We start from the raw sequence: 22,931 nt of genomic DNA on the forward strand, positions 1-22,931 counted from the left end.
GACGCCACGTCTCCGATATCTGGAATTGTGGCTGATTTATTTTGCTGCTAAGCTTTGGTTCCTGATTCCAGGGGAAAAGGGTTATCTAGATTTGGTTAAGTGGATGGTTAAGCATACGCGCATGCAAGGAACGTGGCAAGAGGTTAATTTTCGTGGCGTTTATTGGAAGGGCATTTGAGGTGGAAATGTGAAGGGATTGAGAATGCGATTATAAGCCACTTTTGCTGAGACTATTGAAGAGGCGTAAGAGGGGGCCAAGATTGAATTTCTAGGGTAGCTAGACTACAACCGTCCGAACAACGTAGAAGAAACCCCTCGTTCGAATGAGAACCAGCGAGACGACGATAATGGTAACCAAAATGAAGACAAAAAGAATAATCAACCAAGGGTTCGAAAAGAGCCTTCCAATAAGCATGGCAAGTAACATCCAAAGTGCAATCCCCATCATCTCCCTATCCGAAAACTCTTGCCCATGCACACCAACGAGATACCCACCACCTTCATAATTCATCATAGCGACGGTTAAAATCAGACTTCCGAAAATGAGTAACATGTCTACGGCCAGTATAGAACTGGTCCATAGTGCCCAGCCATGACCTTCTGCTGCTGCTATAGCTACAGAGAATAGATTGATGAAGATTGATGTGATGAGGAATGCGACTAGGACTGCGCCTAGTGTTTTGGGAGTTTTGTGATCGATGGGCTTGTCGATTGCTTCTTTGCATTTTTCAAGTGTTGAGGAGGATTCTGCTTTGTCGAGGTCTTGGAGGACGGCTTGGGCGAGATTGAATGTTGGTGGGAACTTGCGCTTGCATGATGTTCCGTCTTCTGTGACTCTACAAACTCCTAAGAATATGTTAATAATTAATCTCTGTGGCTATGAAGACTGGACTCCAACCTGATGCACCGAATTTGTACCAGCCAGGTATGATATCAGCAGTGGCTTTTTCACACTCTTCACCCCAGACCAGACCGATGGTTGATCGAGGCCATTGGACGAGAGCATAGTTCTTCTCCGCAGTTGTACGACATCCTGCCAGTACACAGATCGAAAGGGCGATAAGTCCTAGGAAGGAGGTGTTAGTAGTCTCAAAGGGCAGGGAATATTGGAGGGTGTTTTACCCAAGTTCCAAAAGGCAAGCCAAATGATGCTTTTCATCGTACTGTCGTTTTTCTTTTTCGTATTCAACGGTCTGGATCAGCCTTGTGGACACGCCTAGAACTATCAAACTACTAGTCCAAGGGCCAAGCACCCTTTTTGTACAAATCGTATACTCTCCCGAACAAACAACGGTCAACCACAACGATCAGCAGGGTGGAATTCCGAGTGTCACTGTGAAGCGCCGCCAAGCCAACACCCGAAAAACACACCAGTAAAACGATCATCTTCTGATGATCTTGTTTCGTTGTTTTCAGCTTTAATTTCATCCTTGCATACACGAAGGGTCGAAATAACGGTTTGACCCCTGTCAGCTGAACTCACTGGTTAGCTGTGAGTGGTCAGACTTGAAGGGCACAGCGGAAAGGCGTTTTTAGCTTGGGCGGCTATGTTACAGAGGAATGAAAAGAGGATAGACAAGGGCGGAATTGTTCCCTGAACCCTTGTTGATGTAACTGCCGATGTGATGGGGAATAAGCTTGGTGGGAAGCTTATCTTTGAGTGCGGAAGCGAGTGAGACGAGTCATTGTCGTGCATAAATGACAGTCAGACGATATGGTAGTACAGGGTACTCCTGCATAATAATTGTTTAAGTGAACATGGAAGGATGTGAAATCCGGCAGGTAAGTTAACCCTGGAGGCTGAATTTCAACATTCTGTCCGGACTACCTCTGGTCTTCAATGATACTTCAGATGAGACCCAGTAAATTGGGAATTTTATTTTCAATTGATTTGGTCAAAGGGACCATTGTTATCTATTATTCAAAACACACTTCTACATCATAAACCTTTTTCATCTAATCCTTGACATATCTAATTTGCAGCCCGGGAGCTCGATGAGGATAACTACCCACCACTGGGCTTCAACAAAACTTCAAATGAGAGGCAATAATCTTAGGAATTTGATTTCAATTCGTTTGGCCAATGTGACCATTATTCTATATCATCCATAACACATGTCTATATCATAAACCTTTTCTATCCAATCCTTGACAAATAAATCTACAGCTCAGGAGCACCGTAAGGGTAAGCAACCTGGGTAACCGCAGGCCACTTGTACAGCTTATGCTCAGTATCAGCGCCAGCCTTGGCAAAGTACTGCATAACATCGTTCCACAAGCTATCAGTGTTTTCCTGCTTGCTCAGATCAACAGGCTCCTGCTCGTTGGCAATCTGGCAAATCTGAACACCAGCAGCAGCAAATCGCTTGAGGACATCGTCGTGGTCGAAGCACTGTTCAATGGTTCCTGTGATGGACTCCTTCTTGAGAGTCTCGGGGAATCGAGGCTCCTGGGCACTAGCGCGACCAAGACCAACACCGTCGATGATGTCGAGTGAGTCAACCATAGCCTTAACAGTCTTGAAACCACCAGTGGAGAAAACCTTCATATCACGCTTAAGAGCCTTGACGATCTCCTCAGCCTGAGTAAGGAAGTAGTTCTCTCGCTTGCGGTTCTCCTCCTTGATATGAGCGAAAGCAAACTTCTCGTAGTTTCCACCAGAAAGCTCAAGGAAGTCAACCTTGGCCTTCTCAAGCTCGACAGCAAGAGCCTTGGCGTCCTCGACGTCGACACCACCGGGGGTGTACTCCACAGCGTTGGCCTTGATACCGACGATGAACTTGGGGCTCACGCGACGCTTGATCTCGGCGATAACCTCGAGAACAAGACGCATGCGGTTCTCGCGGCTGCCGCCGTAGTCGTCTGTGCGCTTGTTGGTGCGAGGAGAAAGGAACTGAGCGAGGAGATAACCGTGAGCACCGTGGAGCTCGATACCGTCGAAACCGGCCTTCTCGAGAAACTCGGCGGCGTGGGCGAAGCCGTTGATAACGTTGGCGATATCCTCCTTGGTAGCAGGTCGGGGAACACCATATGTCTTTCCAGGAGAGCTGCTGACGAGCTGAACGTCAGAAGCACTGATAGGGTTGGGCTGAATCCACTCCTCGACCTGACGACCAGCATGCGAGACCTGAGCGATCAACAAGTTACCAGTCTTCTTAGCCTCAGTAGCCAACTCCTTGAAACCGTCAAAACGACGACCCTCGAAGGGCTCCTCGGCGGGAATGGTAAGGTTACCGGGAGCTTCAAGGTTCATTCCATCGATGATAACGTTGCTGGTAAGAATAGAGCCCCAGCCGCCAGCACCCCAGTTTCTGTAAAGGTTGAGGAGCTCGGGTGTGACGTATCCTCGGGCTGAGACATCTTTGGGGTCCCATGTGGCGAGCTTCTCAGACATGGCAGCCTTGAGGAAGCGGTTGGGAGCTTTTTGGCCGGCAAAGACATATTCGAGAGGTTCTAGGAGGCGAGAAGGGTCGACGACCTCGGTACCGTATCTTGAAGGAGCCATATTGAAATATTATGTATAATCCAAACTTAACAAATTTGTATAAAGGGTATCAGCAAATAATAGTCAAGACAAAAAACAGCCGATATAGTTCTCTTATATAGAAGTCTTTTACTAATCTAATCCTTGCAAATTTTCAAACGGCCCTTACGAAGCCTTAACGAACAGACCAGTATCGCGAGGATCCACTTGCGGAGTTTTAAACCTCGGTTCACGAATCATCCGCTTTAGTCCTACGGAGAAGTTACTTATTTTAGCCAAGATAGAGATCCATAACGTGGATGAACCGTGCGATTGAATTTGTAAGCCGATCGTCGTGGAAATTCTAGAAGATGGTGAAAGATCGGCACGGCAGATGGCTTTGTCTGTACGAGCCGTACGAATGAACCCTTGCGATAAGTTTATGCACCTCAATCCTATGATGTCTTATCATACTATTACTTTCTAAATCTCCGACAACAACGAATTGGTTTCAGTCGGCGCAATTGTTACGCCGTGTCAAGCATGAAAACTGAAGCATTGACGAAGCATTGGTGAATGTATACCGCTTGTTGTTCACCGCCTTGTATAAGTGTCCGCTTGTAGTGATGTCAACAAAGGATTGGATATTGAAACAGCTGCCGTTTAACAAAACATGAATGTCAGCGTATGTTTCATTCTAGAGATGCCAAGCCAATGTGCAGCCAAGGCATGTGGCTCATGCAAACTCTGATTGGTAGTTGAGCCATCTTCCCTAGAGGGGTTGCAAATCTCACTCAATAAACCACGTCGCTTGTAACTCCCTCATACTGTACAATGCCTCATATATGTTCTGATTGTGAAAAGATACTTTCCTCCGTGGACCAATTCTTTACTAATGGACGCGTCGAGAGTTCCTTCAGTGGAACGTCGGGTCAGTTCGCTGGCGGAGTTCATGGGTGGGTCAAGGCTGCAATAGAAGGGACTTGCGACTTCTGCGTCATGATGTATGTTCATCATGATCCTGAGAGAAAGAAGAAGCCTCTTGGCGAGATACCACATGAGTGGGAAATGACATGGCACATAAACTGGCACCATGGCGGGTGGGTTGAGCTGTCGTTAAGGTCCAAGGTAGGTAACGACTTGGGCCATGCTAACTACGTGGGCAATAACGTTTTTTTAAAGCGCCTGTCGATGACAGGTTCCGAAGGTGAATACGCACCCATCTCAATGACTGAACGCACTGACCGGGGTTGTGGCTACAGTGCTCCAGATGAAAGCGTTGGGTGGCGAGGCGGGCAGCCCAACATGGAGTCCAAGGATTGCAAAGGCATTACGCAGCTGGCTAGACGAGTGCACCTCATCCCACAATGAATGCAAAAGCCTGTCAAACTTAGTGCTACCAAAGCGCCTTGTGGATGTGAATCCAAATGGTACCGATATTCTTGTGGCAATCGACGACATTGACAGTTTATCGATTGATGCCCTACCGCAAGTCAAGCTCTGCTCAACTTCCAGCCTCTCAAATGATACCAAGTACCTGACACTGAGTCATTGCTGGGGCACTTCGGTCTCCATCAAGCTTTCGAATAAACTACTTCCTATATATGAAACCCAAATCACATTGGAACATCTTCTGAGCCCCGAGGCAAAGGTGTTCAGAGAAGCGATCTGGGTTACGAGGTGTTTGGGGTATCGTTACTTATGGATTGATGCCCTGTGCATTAACCAAGATGATGACTATGAGAAAGCAGTTGAAATTGCTCGTATGGATCAGATCTTCAGTGGCGCAACGGCCAATCTATCTGCTACATCGGCTTCGTCTGGGGCCGACGGTATGATCTTTTACCGGAAGCACAGTCTTTATGAGTTGTTCCCATGTGAAAAGGAAACAGCGACGCCGGAAAATACTCTGCAAGGACCGCAACAAGAAAAGAAGGACTACCTGATAGCACGCGTGGAGAGGGAGAATGTCGATACGGAACCAGTCAACAAACGGGCCTGGGTTTTCCAAGAGCGCATTCTTGCGCCCCGAGTAATCCATTTCTGCAAGAACCAGATACAACGCGAGTGTGGTCGAGACGTTGTTCCCGAGCTACGGGACCACTCTCCCTGGATTTATGGTGCTACAGCTGCTAGCGGTTTCCATACCAAGATCGCCTGGCGCGATCTAATTATGTCGTTGGAAGAGCCTGACAGAACAGAAAAGGAAAGGAAATACTGCTACCGATTCCGGGATCTCGTAAACCGATTCTCAACTACTCTGTTAACCTTTCCCCAAGACAGATTGGCATCGCTTGCTGGTATCGCAAAGACTGTCAGTATCTATGGCGACCTTGGCGAAGATCAGTACTTTGCAGGCTTGTGGGAGCCCGATTTGCCAAGGGCGTTGCTGTGGCAAGCCTGGAACCATTTCGGAGAGAAGAAATGGGATCATGATCAGATCGGCTATGCTGGTCCTTCGTGGTCTTGGGCTGGATGTGAGGCCCCTAAAATTGGTTATACGTGGGAGCCTTCGCAACCGTGGGAGAGCCTAGTTACTCTGATCCACGTCTGGACAGTACCTGCGATACCTGGTAGTACCCGCTTTGGAACGCTCAGCGGAGGAGGGATGAATCTGAAAGGCAGGCTTGTCGAAATGCACCGCAAAAGGATTGGCGATGCGTTCTTGATATCGATAAAAGACAATGATGTCAATCTTGCACATGAATTGTACTTTGAATCGAGATTCACGCAAAAGTTCGCATTGGATCCTGAGAAAAGCTTGAAGGAGATAACTATTCGATGGGATAGGTTCACAAAAGCCTCCGAGAACAAGACCCTCCCTCCACTGCCAATCGACGGATCTTTAGATTTGTGTTCTTGGGATGGGATAGAGCCAGAGATCTTGCATCTCCTGCCAATTGGCCAAGATGTTACCAAAAGATGTCTTGAAGAGGGGGAATTTATCGAGATGCAAGGGCTAGTTCTGCATCGCGCTGATACCACTGGGAGCTTCACACGTGTTGGGGCTTTTGATACGTCTGCTCCTTATCCCTTGCGATGCAATGAGGAGTTGCGGTTGCGGTTGTTGAAAGTCCCAGAAACGGAGTTGACCATTGTTTGATAGTTTCAAGATAGATTAACAAATAGCGCGCTCTTCCTTCCAAATTGAGCCAAGAGAACAATTCTTGATCAAGCAGCATCTCCGCAATAATCCGCATCAATTATGTCTCTACAAGATAATCAAACATTACATTATAGGAGGCCATATTCTCCAGATACCTGATATCACATTCCAATACCCTCAAGCACGTCTAAACACATTCCCCATTCCTAGCCTGTTCTGGTTTCTTGGGTAGATATACTGGTAACTTGATGGGAGGTGTCCTGCTATAGGCCGGCGGTTGGGGTCCCTTGGCCCTTAATAATGCCGCCTTTCGACGTTTTGTGTTTCGATCACGCCGCAAATAGCAGCAACAGCATGTTGTGAGAAGGATGATAGTAAAAGGGAGGACGATGGCCAGAATAATAAACTCGGCAGTCCAGATTGTTTCGACGTAAGTTGGTGTGTCTGACATTGGCTTGCTGGTTTTTGGCTGGATGTATGCAGATGTGGCCGGTGAACGAGTCGATTTGTGGTTGGGATTGCGTATTCAATGGGGTTCGGGCTACAGTTTAGATTAGTATTTTGTGCTATAGAAAGCGATAGAGTTTTCGTACCTGCTGAACTATCGGACTTTCTGGTGGTGACGAGGGGGTTCTGCCCAAACTCCAACAATCAATTCTCAAGAGTTAATTTATATGCGAATATGCGTCTGGAGAGAACAAGGAAAACAGATTTAATGGCGAAGAAGATCATATTATTAACCCCACTGTCTGCAATCACGTTGGTTAAAGTGCGTGGTTTCGTGGCTGAGTTTGACAAGGGTAACATAGGCTGAATCCAAGGTACAGGACCAACAAGCTTAAAATCAAGGATAGATTATCTGAACCTGCTAAGCCTCGTCAGGCTGAGCGGCTATGATCTTCTGTAAATTCCGATCACGTTCAGCCAAGGACTCAGCCGTTGGTCGACCGTACGCCTCATCCGTCTCCTTGCAAATCTTATCTGTCCATTTATCCCCTCCCTCTTCCCCAGTCGTTTCCTTGAAACTGACCTTCCCGCCATCGTCCCAGCACGCCTCCATAGTATCAGCCAGATTCCTCAAGAAGGCCGAAATACCACCTGTCCCACCAGCACTATTATACGTTTTGAACGGGCCTGCTACAGCCCACCTGGGTGCTATGCTGGCTTCAACGATAGTATCTAGATCTTGCACTGAGACGACGTCTTCTGAGACCAGATGGCATGCCTCGCGGAATAAAGCGAATGCTAGACGATTGCCGACGAAGCCTTGAGTTTCCTGGTTGATTTTTACGGGACGATGGCCGGAGTTGAGGGTTTTGAAATAGTTAATTGCGAAGTCTGTTCTCCCGGGAGATGTGTGGGGAGAAGGAACGATTTCGATCAGAGGCATTATATGAGGCTTTCGAGAGGTTAGTAAAAAGGGTTTCAACAGTGAGGTATTTGTGTTTACAGGATTGAATGGATGGACGACGAGAATCCTGGTCTTGTCCTCTAGATCTTCCACCTGCTTTGAAGCCTGTATTCCAGATGTCGAACTCCATAGATGAGCATCAGAAGGTGCATACTTGACAACTTCAGCCCAAGTTGACTTTTTGAAATCGATACTATCGGGTCCTTGTTCTTGGACTATGGTTGCGTCTGAAACAACTTCTTCAATGGAAGAGCACACCACGATTCGTCCATCGGAAAGTAATTTTTCAACAGAGAGATCTTTGTCGTTGTTTTCTTTCTTGGTTGAATCGAGATAGACTGGTAGGATGCTTTCGATATGTTCTTTCAGATCACTCCGAACGTCGAAGAGTCTGAGATTGACGTTTGAATAGCGGAGATGGAGAGCAGCAAAGGAAATGCCTATTGTGCCCAGCCCAATCAATGCGATCGTTTGTTGTTTCTTTTCTTTTACCATGGTGGCTGTTTTTGAAGTCTTAAGATGAAAGATATTGTCTGACGTTCAGTTGGTGGAGACGCGGGGAAATGCTCGGTGGGAGTACCCGAGGTTAAACGGTTGTGCTGAGCAGAAGCGTCTGTGGGCTAGATAGAAGCTACAAAACGTAAATCTGGGTAGTACTCTATAGTGAGAATTACGCCTAGTCTTTGCACGTTATGGTGGGCAGGATTGATATCACTTCATAATTTGTAGGAACAGAAACCGGGGAAGTGGCAATGATTACCACCGACGGACATCGAGAAGGTGTTGAGCTGAACGACGAGTTAGGTAGTTGAACTTGTTATTTGATATCATTGCCTAAATGCTATGCTAGAAGCGATAGTCATCAGATTTGAATTCCGTTTGTCTCATGGGTATTGCCGTTTGCCTTGTTGACCTTGTCAGCAAAACTGTTCTCCTCACGAGCGGACTTGGCCTTTTCAGCAAGCAATACATCCAGCGTTCTATGCGCAGAAAGAAGTGTCTCGCCGCTCGTTCCCGTATGGTAAGGAGTATTTGTAGGTCCATCCGACACACGAACGACATAGTTCTTGGGCTGATCATCGACTACCAAGCGCAGCAAATCAGGTCTCGAGTAATGTCCAACACAATCCGTCAAGGTCTTGGCATAGTCGATCTTGTCAAGGTCGATATCGCAGTAGATTAGACCGTCGTAGTTGGGATCGGTGGGTTCGGTAAGCTGTCTTCCGTCTGGCCCGAAGACCGACGCACGACCTCCGCCACCGGCGAGCATGAAGCCATCTTTATCCGCATTACCCTGACCTTGACTATTGAGCCTGGCACCTTCTGCCGAGAGTGGCTGATTGGTGACTAGTACATAGACAGCACCCTCGAGGGCATACATGCGACTGGCTGTAACCTCGTTGGCCTCGGAGAAGACTGAGAATGGTTCGACCGCGCTAGGAGTCCATTTCGCGTTGAACGGCCATGCAGCGATATGAACTTGTTCTCCTTGGCAGTATGTGTGATACTTGAGAAGAGGCTGCAAATGTTCTGAATACCGAGGTTAGAACGTACAAGTCAGTATTGGCTACGGAATGTGTGGCTTACCCCAGCAGTTAAGCATGCCAATTCTCCCCAAAGGTGTGGCCACAACGGTGGTAAGAGAGTCCCCGGTAGAGTCACCGAATATGGTCCTCTCAACATGTGTTGGCTTAGTCTTTCGACGGTGAAGTAGAATATTTCCATCAGGGCCAATGAGAACCTGAGCAAGATAAAGTGACGCCCCGACACGCTCACTGAAGCCAAAAGATACATACATCTTTGCAGCGGCAGCAGCCTGTCGGATCTGCAGCATCTCATCCCCATGAGCAGACATGCTGTTTGCCATGTACTTTTGCACCAGGGGTATGTTCTCTCTGTAAGTACCAGACCACAGAAAGTTGGGGTAGCCTGGGATCCAAACCTCGGAGAAGGCAATCAGGGAGGCATCATTCTGGCTGGCTTCATTGATAAGTTTGATTGACTTTTTGATGCCAGCTGCCTTGTCGAACCAGCACGGCTCAGACTGGCAAACGGCGGCCTTCCATTGACGAATGGACATTGTAATTGTAGAAGATGGGGTGATGAATAGCTAATAGGAATAATGATGAGATCAGTGTGATAGATAGTCCAAGACATGTTTATATAGGTTATGTGCATACTCCGACGGCTATCCTTAAGCCGGAACTCCATGTGGTGTGGTCGCATGGTCTTAGACGGGAGGGATTCACTATCTCGGATAGGCATTTCCCAGTTATCTTAGCCCACCACATGGCGCTACCCCGCAAAGTGAGAGCCATCCAGATAACGATATGCGGAGGTGTATAGGTGTGTAAGCTCCGGATAGGCATTATCCAGAGGGTGTGGAGCTTGCTACATATCGACTATGAACGCCGCCTAAGTACTGACCTCAATCATGAGGTAACTTAATACGTAGCATGACGACTAACGGAACCTAATTTCCCATTATCTAGCTGGAGGTCTGTCTATTGACTAGAACACGACAGATTGCCATTGTCAAGATAAGCTCTGCTGTACTCTAAGTGGCTTATTGCCTCACACAGCAGGCCGCTCCCTAAAGCCTATAGTCTACTATTAATACCTATGGCATCTACATTTGATAGACGGAAGCTTAGTGGTGGATCCATGTATCATGTCGCGCCGCCAGAGAATTGTGCCTCATGGAAAAGTGTCCCGATCCAATCCTCGTAGTCGAGACCCTCACTCCCCACGCCCACGAAGGGAATCTCAAGATCAAACCCCCCGAGACCTTGGGGCGTCCACATAGGGATACCAGTATTCGGGTCCCAAGTTTCAGTTTCACCTGGCTGCGCATCCTCAACAGGCGGTGCCGTGTCATCAATCCCTACTGCCATCAATGCGCTTTCACACACCGACCACTCTCGGGCCAGTTTTTGGATTGCTTGGAGTGCACGCTGGCTCCAAGCCCACGCCGTGCTCATGTCGATCAATGCTTTAACTACAATTTTCAACGAAGCAATCGCCCGCGATTTGCTTTTTGAATCTGGAGAGGTTGCTTCAAGAAGCAGAATTATAGAGGCCGTAAAAGCACAGTGAATGGATGAGATTGGTATCCGACGCTTGATCGAGGTTAATATGAGTCAAAGTCAGATTGGAATCCTGCTGGCTCACCAGTGTGTAGTGTTTTCTGTACAGTCTTAAGATAGTACTAATCATTTGAGCAGACTGGCTGCATTCGACGAGGTGAGTAGATCCTTCACTGGGATGGAACCCTCCCGGATCTGACGCATGACCCCTCACTCCAATGAAGGGGCGATGTAGAAGGATGATAGCAACATGGTATTGTAGACTATGAATGTTAGTCACCAAGTCGCTCGGACAGGTGCAATGCCAAACAACTCACTGAAGCTGATACACATGTGGCAGAGTAGGTGCTAGAGGAGACGGCACAAGGCGAAGGCAGCTCGGTAGATTAGTCTGGAACTTCATCAGCTCTACATGTGTCTTGGTTACCAGATCTCGGGTGTGGGCTCTTATTCTCCGGCTACTGGGGCGGTAGCTAGGAAAGTATTAGCCTGAACCACAAACTTGGGTTTTGGAACTAAACAAACATTTCGTCAAGGGGGGATCCCGTGATCCGAAATAGTTCAATCGTGGCGCGGACATTTGAAATTATGTGACTTTTTGGGAAGGATACTTGCTGATTAGACCAAGGCTCATGCTCTGCGTCGTGTTCAAGTGAAGGGAGGGCAGCTGATATCTCGTTCTCCTGTATAGTCGACGGCCGACCAAGTCCAATATTGAATAATCTTGAGGGCATCCAGGTTAGGGATTGGAGAAGTAGCGCAGGAGTCCAGTCCAGACTTACTTATCCAGCACGTAGCAACTCCACCACACAATTGCCCCAACTTCAGCTGCTTGTTCGGTGATATGACCTGTCTCGCACCAATGGGTACGATCCAAGTGCAGTCCGAGGTTGAATGCCATTCTGGTCGCCATTCCTGTGAAAAGGGTTGTTAGCATGGCTACAAGCCTGGTGCATATGACCATACCGCAATACAGCCACCCAAGTGCTTCCTTGTCCGTAGCTATCTCGCGAAGACAGAGCAGTGCCGTTGCTTGAATCGTAGTGACCTTGGGTGCCTGGCTTTCATAGAACAAAATCATCTTGGCCTGCTCAGCGAGCGCATTCCCTGCAGTATTAGGATCGAGAGGATCTGATCGCAACTCAACGCGGTCCGAGTACCGTGAAGCAAGAGCAAGAACGGCCGACAGTAACAACGGAGTAGCATATTGCCCTGTATGATTGACGAGAAGATCGTCCAGAAAGGGCTGTTTGACGACGATGTATTGCCAGGTATTTTGCCAGCTCCAAAACAGATCGAGGAGGTGATCGCGCAACTCATCGGATATCTCTACTCGCAGACCTAGACAGTCCAGTGTACGTGCGGCCTGCTCCTCGAGCTCACGCGACGACACGGTGGAGCTTGCAGCAGGGCTGTTCTTGAGTAGAGAGAAGTTACTTCGCGAGCCAAAGTAGTGAATCTGGCCGTCTTCGCCAATGTTGAGAGCACCAAGTCTGTCACTGATGTCTCTCGTTGGTGACCGGTGTGTTGAATTGAGATCGTCAGAAATGGAGTCGTCCTCTGAGTTGTCACATGATTCTTCCAGATGCGACGAGTTGTCAGCGTCGTGAGAAGGCTTTGCCCCTTGATATTTCTCGAGCTGCGACTCCAGACTTCTTATTCGTTCCTGGAGTGCTTCAACATAGCGCTTACTTGGGGGTCTAGAATAGTGGTAAGTACTCTCGGCTACATGTGACAAGTGGGTTGGTTACCTTACTTTCTATTGCTATCCTGGCTTGTGTATTCGCAGCGCTCTCCGTTTGTGATGCATGTTGTGCAGATGGGGCGTTGACCGTCACACTGGACAATCAAGTCAGTGATTGAAAGACAGGTTTCATCCAATCAGATGAAAGCTAGCTTACCTTGATTCGCTTTGTTCGGCATAAGTTGCAAGCTAGGGCTGAACGTTTTCTAGGTTTCCCAGAGGCTGTCACCTGAGATTTCATGGTGACGGACCAGGTAATGGGAATTGTAAGAGACCCAACATTACCTAGGAAACAAAACAAAGCGGGGTTGGTAGATTTGGCTATCTATGAGCACCCGCACGGTAGCCACGTGACAGCTCAGCTATAAAGCTGGGAACCGTATATATTCATATATATATATATTTGTTGTTGAGCCAACAGTGCAGTATAGGTATCCTAATTGTAATCCTTGTTTCTGGTATGGCCCTCTCCAACGTGCATTGCTTGATCCAACTGACATACCTCGACGAGTATATCGTCTTAGATACCCTATCTATAGACTAGAGTTGTCGGAAGATGCCGTGCATTGCCGTCCTACCGAAACCACGGCAAGGGTTCCAGATAACGCGGCTTTCTCGAACCGAATTTCCCTCGATGACCGAAGTCAACGTATCTGAAAGTATCGGTTAGGCATTATCCACCATATCATCAACAACGAGGCGTTTGCAGTTACCACGCTTAACCATGTGAGCTAAGATAAGCTTCATCCCCGCAGATTAGCGTCGTTTAAGTGAACCTGGCGTCTAAGCTATATCGTTGTCTTTTGCCTATCGCCTTTCCCCGCCCTGTCCGGAAAGGCATTATCCAGACGCTAACGTACCCTTATCTGGGCTAGTCCCTTAAGCTATACTGAGACTCTTCCGCAACGCGCATTAGATCACCGTATCTAGGTATTCCAGCTGAGATTCAATACCTTGGAGCTATCTTTCCCCTTAAATAACCAATCATGCCCTTCTCGTCACCGCAGTTGCTTTCTGTTCAAATGAGTTCCCAGCAGAACAACAGATTCTACCTATGGCTCAAATTAAATTTCGCGGGAAGCCGCTCATCGGCTACAATGTTCTGGTATGTATCTTCGTTCCCTCTGTCAACACGCTCTACTGATCAAACCATCTTCAGATCATCGCCTTTGCTACCTTTGGAAGTATCACTTATGGTTACTGCTCCGCCATCATCGGCTCAACACTCGGCCAGCCTTCCTTCCTAAGCTACTTCGGCCTCGACACGGCCAAAAATGCACCCGCCTTGATCGGAGCCATCAATGGTTTGTTCCAGGGAGGAGGTCTCATCGGTACATTGACCTTTGGGGGTCTCGCAGACAAGTTCGGACGATGCAAGGCCATGTTCCTTGCCAGTGTCCTAGCCGTTATCGGTGGTGGACTCCAAGCAGGTTCTGTGCATCTAGCCATGTATCTGGTCGCTAGGTTTATTACAGGTCTTGCCGTCGGTGGTCTAGTCATGATTGTTCCCCTTTGGCAAAGCGAGGTTGCTCCTCCACACGCCCGAGGACTGCTCGTCGGTCTCCATGGTGTTTCAATTCTGCTTGGCTACTCATCATCCGCCTGGGTTGGCTTTGGGTTCTTCTATGTCAACGTAGATGGAGCACAGTGGAGGCCACCCCTGGCCATCCAGTGTCTCCCTCCGTTGATCCTTGCTTGTGGTGTTTACTTCATCCCAGAGTCTCCTCGTTGGCTGGTAGAGCATGATCAGCATGAGAGAGCGGAATCCATCCTCAAGCGCATCTACAGAGATTCGAATGATCCCAACAACCATGAGGCCAATGTTCAGTTTTCCCAGATTCGGGCGCAGGTTGAACTGGAACGCAGCCTCCCTTCGTCCTGGTCATCTCTGTTCACCGTTCCCCACTATCGCAAGAGAGCTTTTATCGGCTTCACCACCCTTCTTGCAGGCCAGCTTACCGGGACTACCGTCATCAACAATTACGGTCCTTCTCTGTATGCTGCTCTAGGCCACGGTCCCGCGGCTAGTTTGGCGCTTTCTGCTGGGTGGCTGACTGAAGGTCTTGTTTGTAACGCCATCAACGCTGTGCTCCTCGACTATGTTGGTCGCAAGTGGCTCATGGTGACAGGCCTCTTTGGCTGCGCCGTGTCCCTTCTTGGTGTCAGCGTCATGGTGGCCTTGTATGGCGGCACAAACAACACAGGCGGCAACTCTGCTGGCGTCTTCTTCCTCTATCTCCATCTCACTTTCTATGCCACTTGTATGGATGCATCCACATACGTTTATGGATCCGAGATTTGGCCTACGCATCTACGCGGAAAGGGCTTCGCTGTGTCGTGCGCTGGTCTTTTTGTCGGATCGCTTACATTACTCGAAGCTGCGCCTACCGCATTCCAGACAATTGGTTGGAGGTTCTATTTGATCATGATGGCATTCACCATCATTTGTGCGATTATCTTCATATTGTACTTTCCTGAGACCAAGGGGCTTACTCTGGAGGAGATTTCAGCACTTTTTGGTGATGAAGTTGCGATTGAAGCTTCACACGTCCAAACTAAGACTTCTATTGCTAGTGAGAATGAGCCATTCAAGGCATGATTTAGTTTGAGAATGAGGACAGTTTATAGGACTCAACTAAGTTCTCGAATATCTTTGATTATCTCTTTGACTACATCCACCGCTCGAAAGAATTGTCTTTGTTATAGTTAGACAAGTGACCACAGATATTCCGCCACTGGGTCCTTCCAAAGCAACAGGCAATCCGTCTCGTTTGTCAACACCCTGAAAGGCGGCTGAGAAAATGTGTCACGAATCTCCAAACCCTTCATCGTGAAAATACACCCAGGACCGCTAAGGACAGAAGGAAACAGAAAAAGAGATATAGGAACCATCATTAGTAAAACCATGCACATAAAGGCAATCATAGCGACTATGGTGATGAGAAGAGCTGGTATCAGCAGCCAGAGATTATCGCCCAGTCTCTTAAAGAAGCCCGAATCTTTGTATAGATGCGAAGAAGTGAAAAATATTGCGAAGAAGATTGCAACCAAAAGGTAAAAGATCGGCATTGAAACGTCGAGGGAAAGTGTGTGGGAGACGTCTCTATAAATTCCAGAGTAAATACTGGATGCGTACGAGAGGGGAAGGGATTCGCCTTTGTAAGTTGACGATGCAACACAAGCTAGCCACGTCGCAGCCGAGGTTGCTGAACCGATATCTGTAGCGTAGAGGATCTGATACCAGCTCGGACAGCGGCGTGAGTCGCCACGGCAAAAGAGAATTTTTGTATCTGTATCTGCTTTAATCTCTGGTGTATACGGAGATTCCGGCACTTGACCGAAACCAGGGAACTTTAGGAGGAGAGCAAGTGATAAAATGGAAACAGCGGCGCCGCCGACAGATAGTTCAAAAGTTCGATGGTCGACTATTGTAAGTGCCTCCCAGCCATGGAGCTCTTTTCGACGTCGATAGAGAAATATCGTAGCTGCGAATTGGAAGAGGGTTGCAAAGATGGCTAGTGTTCTTCCAAGTCTTATCCAAGCTCGTCCCAAGCGGGAGCCAGTAGGTGTATCACGAGACTTGGTTCCGAATAGAGTGGTCCATCGTCGGGAAACAGTTGCAAGATGGTCGCGGAATAGCTTAGGCGAAATAGCAAGATTCTTGAGAAATGAGATGGCAATAATGCCAAGTCCCAGGCCCGTTTGGACTATTACTATGAGAGGCGATAGAAGAAACAGGAGTGGTTCGACGGTGTCTAGTCTTTCGTTGCGAAGTGATTGGAAGTTGCAAAAAGCAACGATGGCTGTAAAATGAGCAACTATTATCTTGACGATAATTTCCTTCTCAGTGCGGGTATCACCATCTGGGCATTCGATAGTTTCCATGACTGAAGGTGAAGTATCTGGAAACTCTTTTGAACTGGACAAGATTCGAGGTATTTATTGTGTATCAATTGCGGCTGAGTGTCTTGGGCTGACTAGAAGGCTCAATCAAGGCCAGGGGTGCGTAGCCAATAGAAGCCCTCAGAATATGAATCTGTACCAGTGAGGGGTATCCTGGTAGAAAGTACATCACTGAAGAGAAGCTGTCTCCAAGATTAAACTAAGCCGTCACTGAATTATAGTCTGCTGACGAAGAATATCTATTTCTTACATAGTCTTACTTTATTATTTCTATAAGATTATAGTTTTAATCTATAGAGAAACAACAATTTTCTTAGCAGAAACACCCTTGGCCAATGTATTGATACCCAACTGCACATTCTCCAATCCCTTTCCAACAACCTCCGCTTCCGGAACAGCCTTGAACTTGCCACTCTCAAGCGCAGCAGGAACATAATCTCCAAACACCGCCTTCGCAACGGGCGTACCGATAATGCTCGTCGACATAATGGGCTGCGCCTTAACTTCGGGTACTTGCGATTGAGGACCGCGCACGCAGATTACTTTGCGCAGACCGTCGCCGTGGGCGATAGATTGAGAAGCGCTGGTCATGGCTTCTTCATTGCCGCTTGCTTCCAGTGCACCAGCGAGCTTCTTGCTGGTTAGGAGGGATGAAATGTCCTTTGTAACGTGGGGCGAGTTGTATTCGAAGACGTGGTCTGCGCCGAGGCTCTTCACGTATTCGTGGTTTTTGGCTGAGGCGGTGCTGATAACCTCGTAACCAGCTGCTTTGGCGAGTTGGATAGCTGATCCACCAACACTGGATGAACCGCCCCAGATAAGAACTGTCTCTCCAGTAGGCTCGGGGTTCATGGTAGGGAACTTCATTCCAAGCGTCGAATCGCCGAACAAAGCCCACGCCGATGTGGCGAGTGACAGAGGTAGAACGGCAGCCTGTTCGAATGAAAGACCATCGGGAATCTTGGATGCGCAATCGGCGCGAATAGCCGTATACTCCTGGAAAGCACTATTCGCATTATCCTTGCTAGCCAACGAAGTCGCGTAACCGAGAACTCTATCGCCGGCCTTGAAAGCAGTGACATCAGAGCCAACAGCCTCTACGACACCAGCGACATCTTCACCGAGAATAACAGGGTATTGTTCCTCAGAAAGGAAGATTCCGACAAATTGATTTGCGATGTCGACAGGGTTAATCGCGACTGCTGAGTTCTTGACGAGGATGTGGCCTTCTTTGACTTCAGGGAGAGGGGCTGATTTAACTTCGAGTGGTGACGTCTTTGCGGCGACGAGCCATGCAGCGTTGTTTGAAGGCATTTTGATGATTTATTGAATTGGTAATGAATGGGATTGTTAAAAAGTAGAGATCGATATTGGAAATCGACAATGGGAAATGTTGGATATTTACACAATTGGAGTCAGTGACGTCGAACATTCTCGTCATTCTTGGTAAGGTAAACTGGGACCCATCGGGGTCACCGTGCCATCACATCAATGGTCGGAGCTTCGATCCATGATGGGATTAGCGGTGTAGAGAGAGTTTGATAGCTACCTCGGTTCATGCCGCTCAGGCCGCTGTAGAGTTCCATTGGTTTCGTAGTGTCTTAAATTGTCAAGTTAGTGGATACGCCGATCTCGATTAGCGGGCGATTATCACGGTGGAACGACATGATCTTTGGTGGGGATATCGTGTTACTAGCTGCTGAGTAATGGAGATGGCCTCAAACACCCTCATCATTGTAGGTCCTTGACTGAGATGCTGTTAGATTTGAAGCCCTTGCGATGTAGTGTCATAGGAATTTCGCTCATCTGGCGGAGGAGTTATGATTGTGTTCTGGAGACCAACATCTCCCGCCTCACATTCTTGTCCTACAATAGACAGAGACAGATGCTTCACATAAGCCATCGCATCTTCCGAAAGGCCCTGCGGTGGCTCCATGATCTGGTCTACCGGCATCTGTTCATCCCAGACTTCCTCTGGCTGCTCAGATTGAGCCTTGCCTCTACCAAACCTCCACATAGAAAAGTCCTTTGGAAAGATGCCTGCCCAAGTCTTGCTGGACGTCAACTTGGGTTTGTCTTCGCTGGGGTTGGAGGGAGACCAGGTCTTTGCCCTTGATTGAGGTTTCGGGCTTTTCTCCTCCTCTTTCTTCCAAGGTGATCCTTTTGATACGAGCGAAGACTGGAAAGAATCAACATTGACGCTCTCCGGAAACCCGTGCTCAGCAATAATCCACGGCATATCCTGACTAGAAGTAACACCTTTCGAGGCTTGGATTAACGAGTAGATATGCATCGTCAAGCAGGGCCACTCTTCCAAATGCAACCCAGTCTCCTTCAACACCATCGCAACAGTCTTCAAATCCATCAGATTCTCGAGATCCGACATAACATTCTGGGCAGCATTCTTAAGTGCGATCAACTCCAAGTCAACAGCAGCCGCATAAACCCGATACGCAGTTCTGAGCTCGAGACGATTTCGTTCATCTTCAGAGTCGACGTCGAAGGTCAGCGTTCGGTATCGTTTTGACCGCAAGAAGTGGATTACCACGGCGCCGACGTCGTGGGGGATTTCTTCGATGTTGATGCTGTCGAGGGAGTTGGAGAAGAAGGATTTGGAGCCGAGGCGGGATGCGATGATGGGGCATTTAGCGAGGGCTTTGCGGGAGATTAGGCAGGGGCCTTGACTTTGGAAGAAGATCCTGCAAACGTCATCGCCGTACGAGCTTGGAAGATGTCAGTATTGTATGCCTGTATGGGGAAAGAGGGGTACATACGCGGTTATGGTGGGTTTCTTGTCATCCGGCGGCATGATGAAGTTATTTTATGCTGGTTGTTGATGTTATTGATGATGACCGCGATGCGAGTTTCGACAGTGTTGATGGCAGGATGGAGGAAGAGAAGTTTGTGGGATGTGAAGATGTCAAGGAATTCAAAGGAAACAAATTCTTTTCCAGCAAATAACGGGACATAGCTGGTCGTGTTAAGCTTTGTCTGCATAGGAGTATAAATCTGATTAAGCTTCTCGGGGTCAAGAGGACGAAGCTCACTGGGCAAAGGTCAGAATATTCTGAATAAAAGGGAGCTTAAATACCGATAACGACAGAGTTTTCCAAAATAACAAATCAACGTAGGTCAAACTGCATCCAAATAAACCTAAGCCCGGACCTTGATAACGAGTCTAATCCTCTGGTCCGCTCTCCAAAACGTCCCAAGAACCACCCTTTGAGCTGGGCGTCATCTCCGTCATTGATACTGTCCAGTCCGATACATTGTCGTTTGGGCCAGGAAGAGGTGAGCGGCTAGAATCAGAATCACGACCCAACCACGCCTCTACCGTACGTTTGCCCTTGGACTTGGCGACTACGACATGATCAGTGTTATAGCCCTACCAAAGCTTTAGCAACCTTCTCCATCAGAAAGGTACATTGACTTACCAGCTTCATCATCAGTGAACGATACCTCGTTGAAACTCCCTGTGGGCTTCTCCTGTAAGGCCTCAGCCATCTTTTTCATATCGAGACTTGGTGGTTCGGATAAAGGGCCCTCGAACATCTTCTGCCCTCCGCTGGGCTTGTCCAGACCTTCGCTGCGGAGAACCTCAGCAGTACTTTCGAGGGTATCCAACTGCTTCTGATCTTTCCTCAGGAGCCTCCCTCCGCGAGCACGCTTCTTCTTCTTGAGAAGCTGAATTTTGATTTCCAATGCTTGCAAGGGAGATGGATCTCCCGGTTCTGGGAAGGACTGTTGGTCATCTGTCTTGGTGGCATCCTGTTCAACTTCTTCAGGGTGGTTATTTCCTTCGTCTTCGGTTCTGCGTTTGTGCTGCAATATCATTGCCCTGAGGGCCAACATGCCGAGGGAGTTCACAGAGACGAGGCGGGCAAGAACGTCCTCTATGGCCTGTCCTGGCGCACCAAACTTGGCATCGGCCATACGTTTTTGGAGATATGCATCAAAGGCTGGTACCTGACTAAGCCCGATATCCGATTCTTCCATTGTTTCAAAAATTGCGGGCAGACTCATTTTGTCGCCCAGTATCTCCACCTCTTCGACCGCTAGAGTTTCGAGTACCCATAGTCCAAGAGATTCAGCGGCGATGCAGATCAGGAGCCCTCCTGCAAGGCTATTTTGATCTGAATCTTCCGTTGGCCATCTAGGGGTTGCGAGACACTCGTAGGCACCTGTGTATAGGTAATGAATGATGGCGTGGCCGGTGTCGTGCTCGAACTCCTTCAGGTCGACACACCAAGGCCAGGGCTCATCTGGGTTGCGATAGATTCGTGCGTCGAGTTCGGGGTGGCATTTGAGGACTAGGCAGTGCACCCAGGAGTATTCTCCATCTCGGAAGAATACCTTGTAGATATCGTCTCGATATACGCTAGATTACAGTTTACAGTCAATAGATGCGTCTCATCAGCCAAGAGACAGGCCACTTACGACTTGTTATAGCTTGAACTCATTGCGCAGCTGTTTGGCAGAAAGAGGATGTGGGCGCGGAAGAGGAAGGTTGAAAAAGGGAGAGTAGTAGAAGGTCGTCACTGGACAATTGCCAGCCCCTCTCTTCTGACAAGTCACCGTTGTTTGTCGCCCAACACTACTTTTCCATGACGCGCCATGGTCGGCCTCCCACGCCGGCCGCCAAGCCCAATTCATCACCAACCGCATTTCCATGTGACTAATCTCTTTCTTGCAAGCATGCAACTGGCTTTACAGCCCTCCTTTTCGAATTGTGAATCTGTGTGTTCTACATGAAGGGCCGCTGCATAACGATGTTTGGCTGCTCAGCCTTCACTCTTGTGGTGGCGTTCCAGGAGACTGCCAGATTTAGTGAGGTGGTGACACAGATGTGATAAAGGCTAGGATATAAATTAAAGTATTTTTGTTTATGATTCTGTGTTGCACAAGGCGTGTGGGTCTTTGATTGACGTGTCGTGAATATGAGCTCGCCATTCTTCATGTTTGCCTGCAGTCTTCACCGACCACAAGGCGCCAGTCACAGCTCGTCACATCCAGAACGCGTGTCTCATTCTATTCCAGATATACAGGACAGGTACTTCCATTCATTGATACCATACTAAGGACCACCAAATTGCAGATTATATGATTCGCTCATGTCCTTCCTTGCTTTTCAGTAGTTCAGCTGGCTCCGTGTCCGCTCATCAGTAGAAGCGCAAGCACCTATCACTGGAAGCCATCATCCGCCATTAAGCACTTTTTCCGGTGGGCGATGCAGTAAAGACAAATGTGTTTCGGGTCGGTGCCCCTTAGATCCCAAAACGTAGCTTCTTATAGTCAGTGTCCAAAGCTCTAAAGCAGAATAGGGGCTCTTTTCGCGGTGTATCACATACATATTTTGTTTAAAAACCCAGATCCGTTCAGAATTTCCACAGCATGTTTAACAGATTGTGCTTGCTTGGTCTCGGTAGAAGCTGCGTCTACAGGCTTGTTCCGCAGCTCCTGTTGAGCGGGTCGATTGGGCTTGGTGTTGGCGATTCGACGGGCTGTCCATGCCTCCTCATCTCGGAGTTAGGCCATCCTTCGCCTCTTAAATTGAGATAGCTCTTCATCTGTAGCCCCCGTATCTAGGAGGTCGCAGGAATTAAGACTGTCTTCGATAGTCTCCTTCGGTTCCTCTTCGGGACTTTCTTCTCTACCTCCGCGGTCAGGTTCCTGGTCTGCCCTTTGGTGGGCATCTTCGGCCTCTAGAATAGCCTTCTCCGCCAGCTTCACACTGTTCTTCGCTGGGGACGGATCATCCGTCTGTCGGCCGATCTTTTCTTCTACCTTCGACTTCGTGGAGAGTTTCATGAGGAAGAGATTCCTCAGCATGATGTTGCTTAGCGTTGTTGGAGTCTTAAGCTTATCCAGCATATCTTTAGCTTCGGCTTCGGTTGCGGTTTCGGCAAAAGACTGGATTCGGAATTCCAGGTATCCAACGGTACCAGGATGGAAGGTTCCAAGAGCGGATGGGGATGTTTCCCCACGATCTCCAATAACGCTGATGACCGTTAGGAGATTAAGGTGCTGTCCAAGTTTGGCGAGCTGTTGTCGAGCAAGATCGCGAAGTTCGGGCAGTTTTCTCTCCATAGCCGCGGCATAAACACAAACAGCCGTCGTAAATTCTTCCTCGCACCTCCCTTCTGGGGTATCGCGCGTTGAGCGAAGGCATTGGTAAGTTCCAGTCATGAGGAAGTGAACAATGACATGCCCCGCGCCCG

At 48.3% G+C, this 22,931-nt stretch overlaps 12 protein-coding genes across 12 annotated transcripts; 2 read left to right on the plus strand and 10 right to left on the minus strand.

Annotated features, from left to right (window-relative positions):
• Positions 1-277: 277 nt before the first annotated feature.
• B0J16DRAFT_406219 (uncharacterized protein) lies at positions 278-1,159 on the minus strand (the record flags this gene model as incomplete). The annotated part of the gene is made up of 3 exons (XM_046132945.1): positions 278-846; positions 899-1,066; positions 1,123-1,159. 3 exons carry the CDS (start codon positions 1,157-1,159, stop codon positions 278-280), a joined length of 774 nt encoding a protein of 257 aa, XP_045978198.1.
• A 905-nt stretch (positions 1,160-2,064) lies between these two features.
• B0J16DRAFT_351014 (uncharacterized protein) lies at positions 2,065-3,551 on the minus strand. Its single transcript, XM_046129124.1, has one exon. It carries the CDS (start codon positions 3,503-3,505, stop codon positions 2,162-2,164), a length of 1,344 nt encoding a protein of 447 aa, XP_045978199.1. The 5' UTR covers positions 3,506-3,551; the 3' UTR covers positions 2,065-2,161.
• A 739-nt stretch (positions 3,552-4,290) lies between these two features.
• On the plus strand, positions 4,291-6,620 carry B0J16DRAFT_311989 (heterokaryon incompatibility protein-domain-containing protein). Its single transcript, XM_046125024.1, has 2 exons — positions 4,291-4,670; positions 4,726-6,620. Exons 1-2 carry the CDS (start codon positions 4,298-4,300, stop codon positions 6,564-6,566), a joined length of 2,214 nt encoding a protein of 737 aa, XP_045978200.1. The 5' UTR covers positions 4,291-4,297; the 3' UTR covers positions 6,567-6,620.
• Positions 6,621-7,437: 817 nt separating this feature from the next.
• B0J16DRAFT_389746 (uncharacterized protein) lies at positions 7,438-8,475 on the minus strand (the record flags this gene model as incomplete). The annotated part of the gene is made up of 2 exons (XM_046131830.1): positions 7,438-7,968; positions 8,020-8,475. 2 exons carry the CDS (start codon positions 8,473-8,475, stop codon positions 7,438-7,440), a joined length of 987 nt encoding a protein of 328 aa, XP_045978201.1.
• A 307-nt stretch (positions 8,476-8,782) lies between these two features.
• B0J16DRAFT_198536 (carbon-nitrogen hydrolase) lies at positions 8,783-10,191 on the minus strand. Its single transcript, XM_046122917.1, has 2 exons — positions 9,568-10,191; positions 8,783-9,510 (listed from the first exon to the last, which is right to left on the minus strand). The coding sequence occupies exons 1-2, from the start codon at positions 10,058-10,060 to the stop codon at positions 8,843-8,845; spliced, it is 1,161 nt and encodes a 386-aa protein (XP_045978202.1). The 5' UTR covers positions 10,061-10,191; the 3' UTR covers positions 8,783-8,842.
• Positions 10,192-10,460: 269 nt separating this feature from the next.
• B0J16DRAFT_294298 (fungal-specific transcription factor domain-containing protein) lies at positions 10,461-13,075 on the minus strand. The gene is made up of 8 exons (XM_046124388.1): positions 12,968-13,075; positions 12,823-12,905; positions 12,033-12,766; positions 11,849-11,981; positions 11,592-11,789; positions 11,384-11,539; positions 11,152-11,329; positions 10,461-11,099 (listed from the first exon to the last, which is right to left on the minus strand). The coding sequence occupies exons 1-8, from the start codon at positions 13,049-13,051 to the stop codon at positions 10,650-10,652; spliced, it is 2,016 nt and encodes a 671-aa protein (XP_045978203.1). The 5' UTR covers positions 13,052-13,075; the 3' UTR covers positions 10,461-10,649.
• A 653-nt stretch (positions 13,076-13,728) lies between these two features.
• B0J16DRAFT_311997 (general substrate transporter) lies at positions 13,729-15,412 on the plus strand (the record flags this gene model as incomplete). The annotated part of the gene is made up of 2 exons (XM_046125025.1): positions 13,729-13,915; positions 13,970-15,412. Exons 1-2 carry the CDS (start codon positions 13,865-13,867, stop codon positions 15,407-15,409), a joined length of 1,491 nt encoding a protein of 496 aa, XP_045978204.1. The 5' UTR covers positions 13,729-13,864.
• Positions 15,413-16,743, minus strand: B0J16DRAFT_351021 (uncharacterized protein). Its single transcript, XM_046129125.1, has one exon. It carries the CDS (start codon positions 16,693-16,695, stop codon positions 15,517-15,519), a length of 1,179 nt encoding a protein of 392 aa, XP_045978205.1. The 5' UTR covers positions 16,696-16,743; the 3' UTR covers positions 15,413-15,516.
• A 171-nt stretch (positions 16,744-16,914) lies between these two features.
• Positions 16,915-18,116, minus strand: B0J16DRAFT_351022 (chaperonin 10-like protein). The gene has a single exon (XM_046129126.1). The coding sequence runs from the start codon at positions 18,025-18,027 to the stop codon at positions 17,005-17,007; it is 1,023 nt and encodes a 340-aa protein (XP_045978206.1). The 5' UTR covers positions 18,028-18,116; the 3' UTR covers positions 16,915-17,004.
• A 356-nt stretch (positions 18,117-18,472) lies between these two features.
• On the minus strand, positions 18,473-19,522 carry B0J16DRAFT_406222 (uncharacterized protein; the record flags this gene model as incomplete). Its single annotated transcript, XM_046132946.1, has 2 exons — positions 18,473-19,436; positions 19,488-19,522. 2 exons carry the CDS (start codon positions 19,520-19,522, stop codon positions 18,473-18,475), a joined length of 999 nt encoding a protein of 332 aa, XP_045978207.1.
• A 369-nt stretch (positions 19,523-19,891) lies between these two features.
• B0J16DRAFT_389753 (uncharacterized protein) lies at positions 19,892-21,173 on the minus strand (the record flags this gene model as incomplete). Its single annotated transcript, XM_046131831.1, has 3 exons — positions 19,892-20,073; positions 20,148-21,091; positions 21,151-21,173. 3 exons carry the CDS (start codon positions 21,171-21,173, stop codon positions 19,892-19,894), a joined length of 1,149 nt encoding a protein of 382 aa, XP_045978208.1.
• A 1,066-nt stretch (positions 21,174-22,239) lies between these two features.
• Positions 22,240-22,899, minus strand: B0J16DRAFT_389754 (uncharacterized protein; the record flags this gene model as incomplete). Its single annotated transcript, XM_046131832.1, has 1 exon — positions 22,240-22,899. The coding sequence occupies one exon, from the start codon at positions 22,897-22,899 to the stop codon at positions 22,240-22,242; it is 660 nt and encodes a 219-aa protein (XP_045978209.1).
• Between the last annotated feature and the right edge of the window lie 32 nt (positions 22,900-22,931).

This window comes from Fusarium flagelliforme (genome assembly GCF_020744385.1).
Source record: "Fusarium flagelliforme strain FIESC 12 MPI-CAGE-AA-0113 chromosome Unknown B0J16scaffold_8, whole genome shotgun sequence".
Lineage (NCBI taxonomy): Eukaryota > Fungi > Ascomycota > Sordariomycetes > Hypocreales > Nectriaceae > Fusarium > Fusarium flagelliforme.

Excerpts from the sequence above, each read along its gene's own strand:
- B0J16DRAFT_351014 (XM_046129124.1), bottom strand. The coding sequence starts at position 3,505 with ATGGCTCCTTCAAGATACGGTACCGAGGTCGTCGACCCTTCTCGCCTC.
- B0J16DRAFT_311989 (XM_046125024.1), top strand. The coding sequence starts at position 4,298 with ATGCCTCATATATGTTCTGATTGTGAAAAGATACTTTCCTCCGTGGAC. Across the intron at positions 4,671-4,725 it reads GTCGATGACAGGTTCCGAAG|TGCTCCAGATGAAAGCGTTG; the intron begins GTGAATACGCAC and ends TTGTGGCTACAG.
- B0J16DRAFT_198536 (XM_046122917.1), bottom strand. The coding sequence starts at position 10,060 with ATGTCCATTCGTCAATGGAAGGCCGCCGTTTGCCAGTCTGAGCCGTGC. Across the intron at positions 9,511-9,567 it reads TGGCATGCTTAACTGCTGGG|AACATTTGCAGCCTCTTCTC; the intron begins GTAAGCCACACA and ends CTCGGTATTCAG.
- B0J16DRAFT_294298 (XM_046124388.1), bottom strand. The coding sequence starts at position 13,051 with ATGAAATCTCAGGTGACAGCCTCTGGGAAACCTAGAAAACGTTCAGCC. Across the intron at positions 12,906-12,967 it reads GCCGAACAAAGCGAATCAAG|TGTGACGGTCAACGCCCCAT; the intron begins GTAAGCTAGCTT and ends TTGATTGTCCAG. Across the intron at positions 12,767-12,822 it reads AGCCAGGATAGCAATAGAAA|ACCCCCAAGTAAGCGCTATG; the intron begins GTAAGGTAACCA and ends CCACTATTCTAG.
- B0J16DRAFT_351021 (XM_046129125.1), bottom strand. The coding sequence starts at position 16,695 with ATGGAAACTATCGAATGCCCAGATGGTGATACCCGCACTGAGAAGGAA.
- B0J16DRAFT_351022 (XM_046129126.1), bottom strand. The coding sequence starts at position 18,027 with ATGCCTTCAAACAACGCTGCATGGCTCGTCGCCGCAAAGACGTCACCA.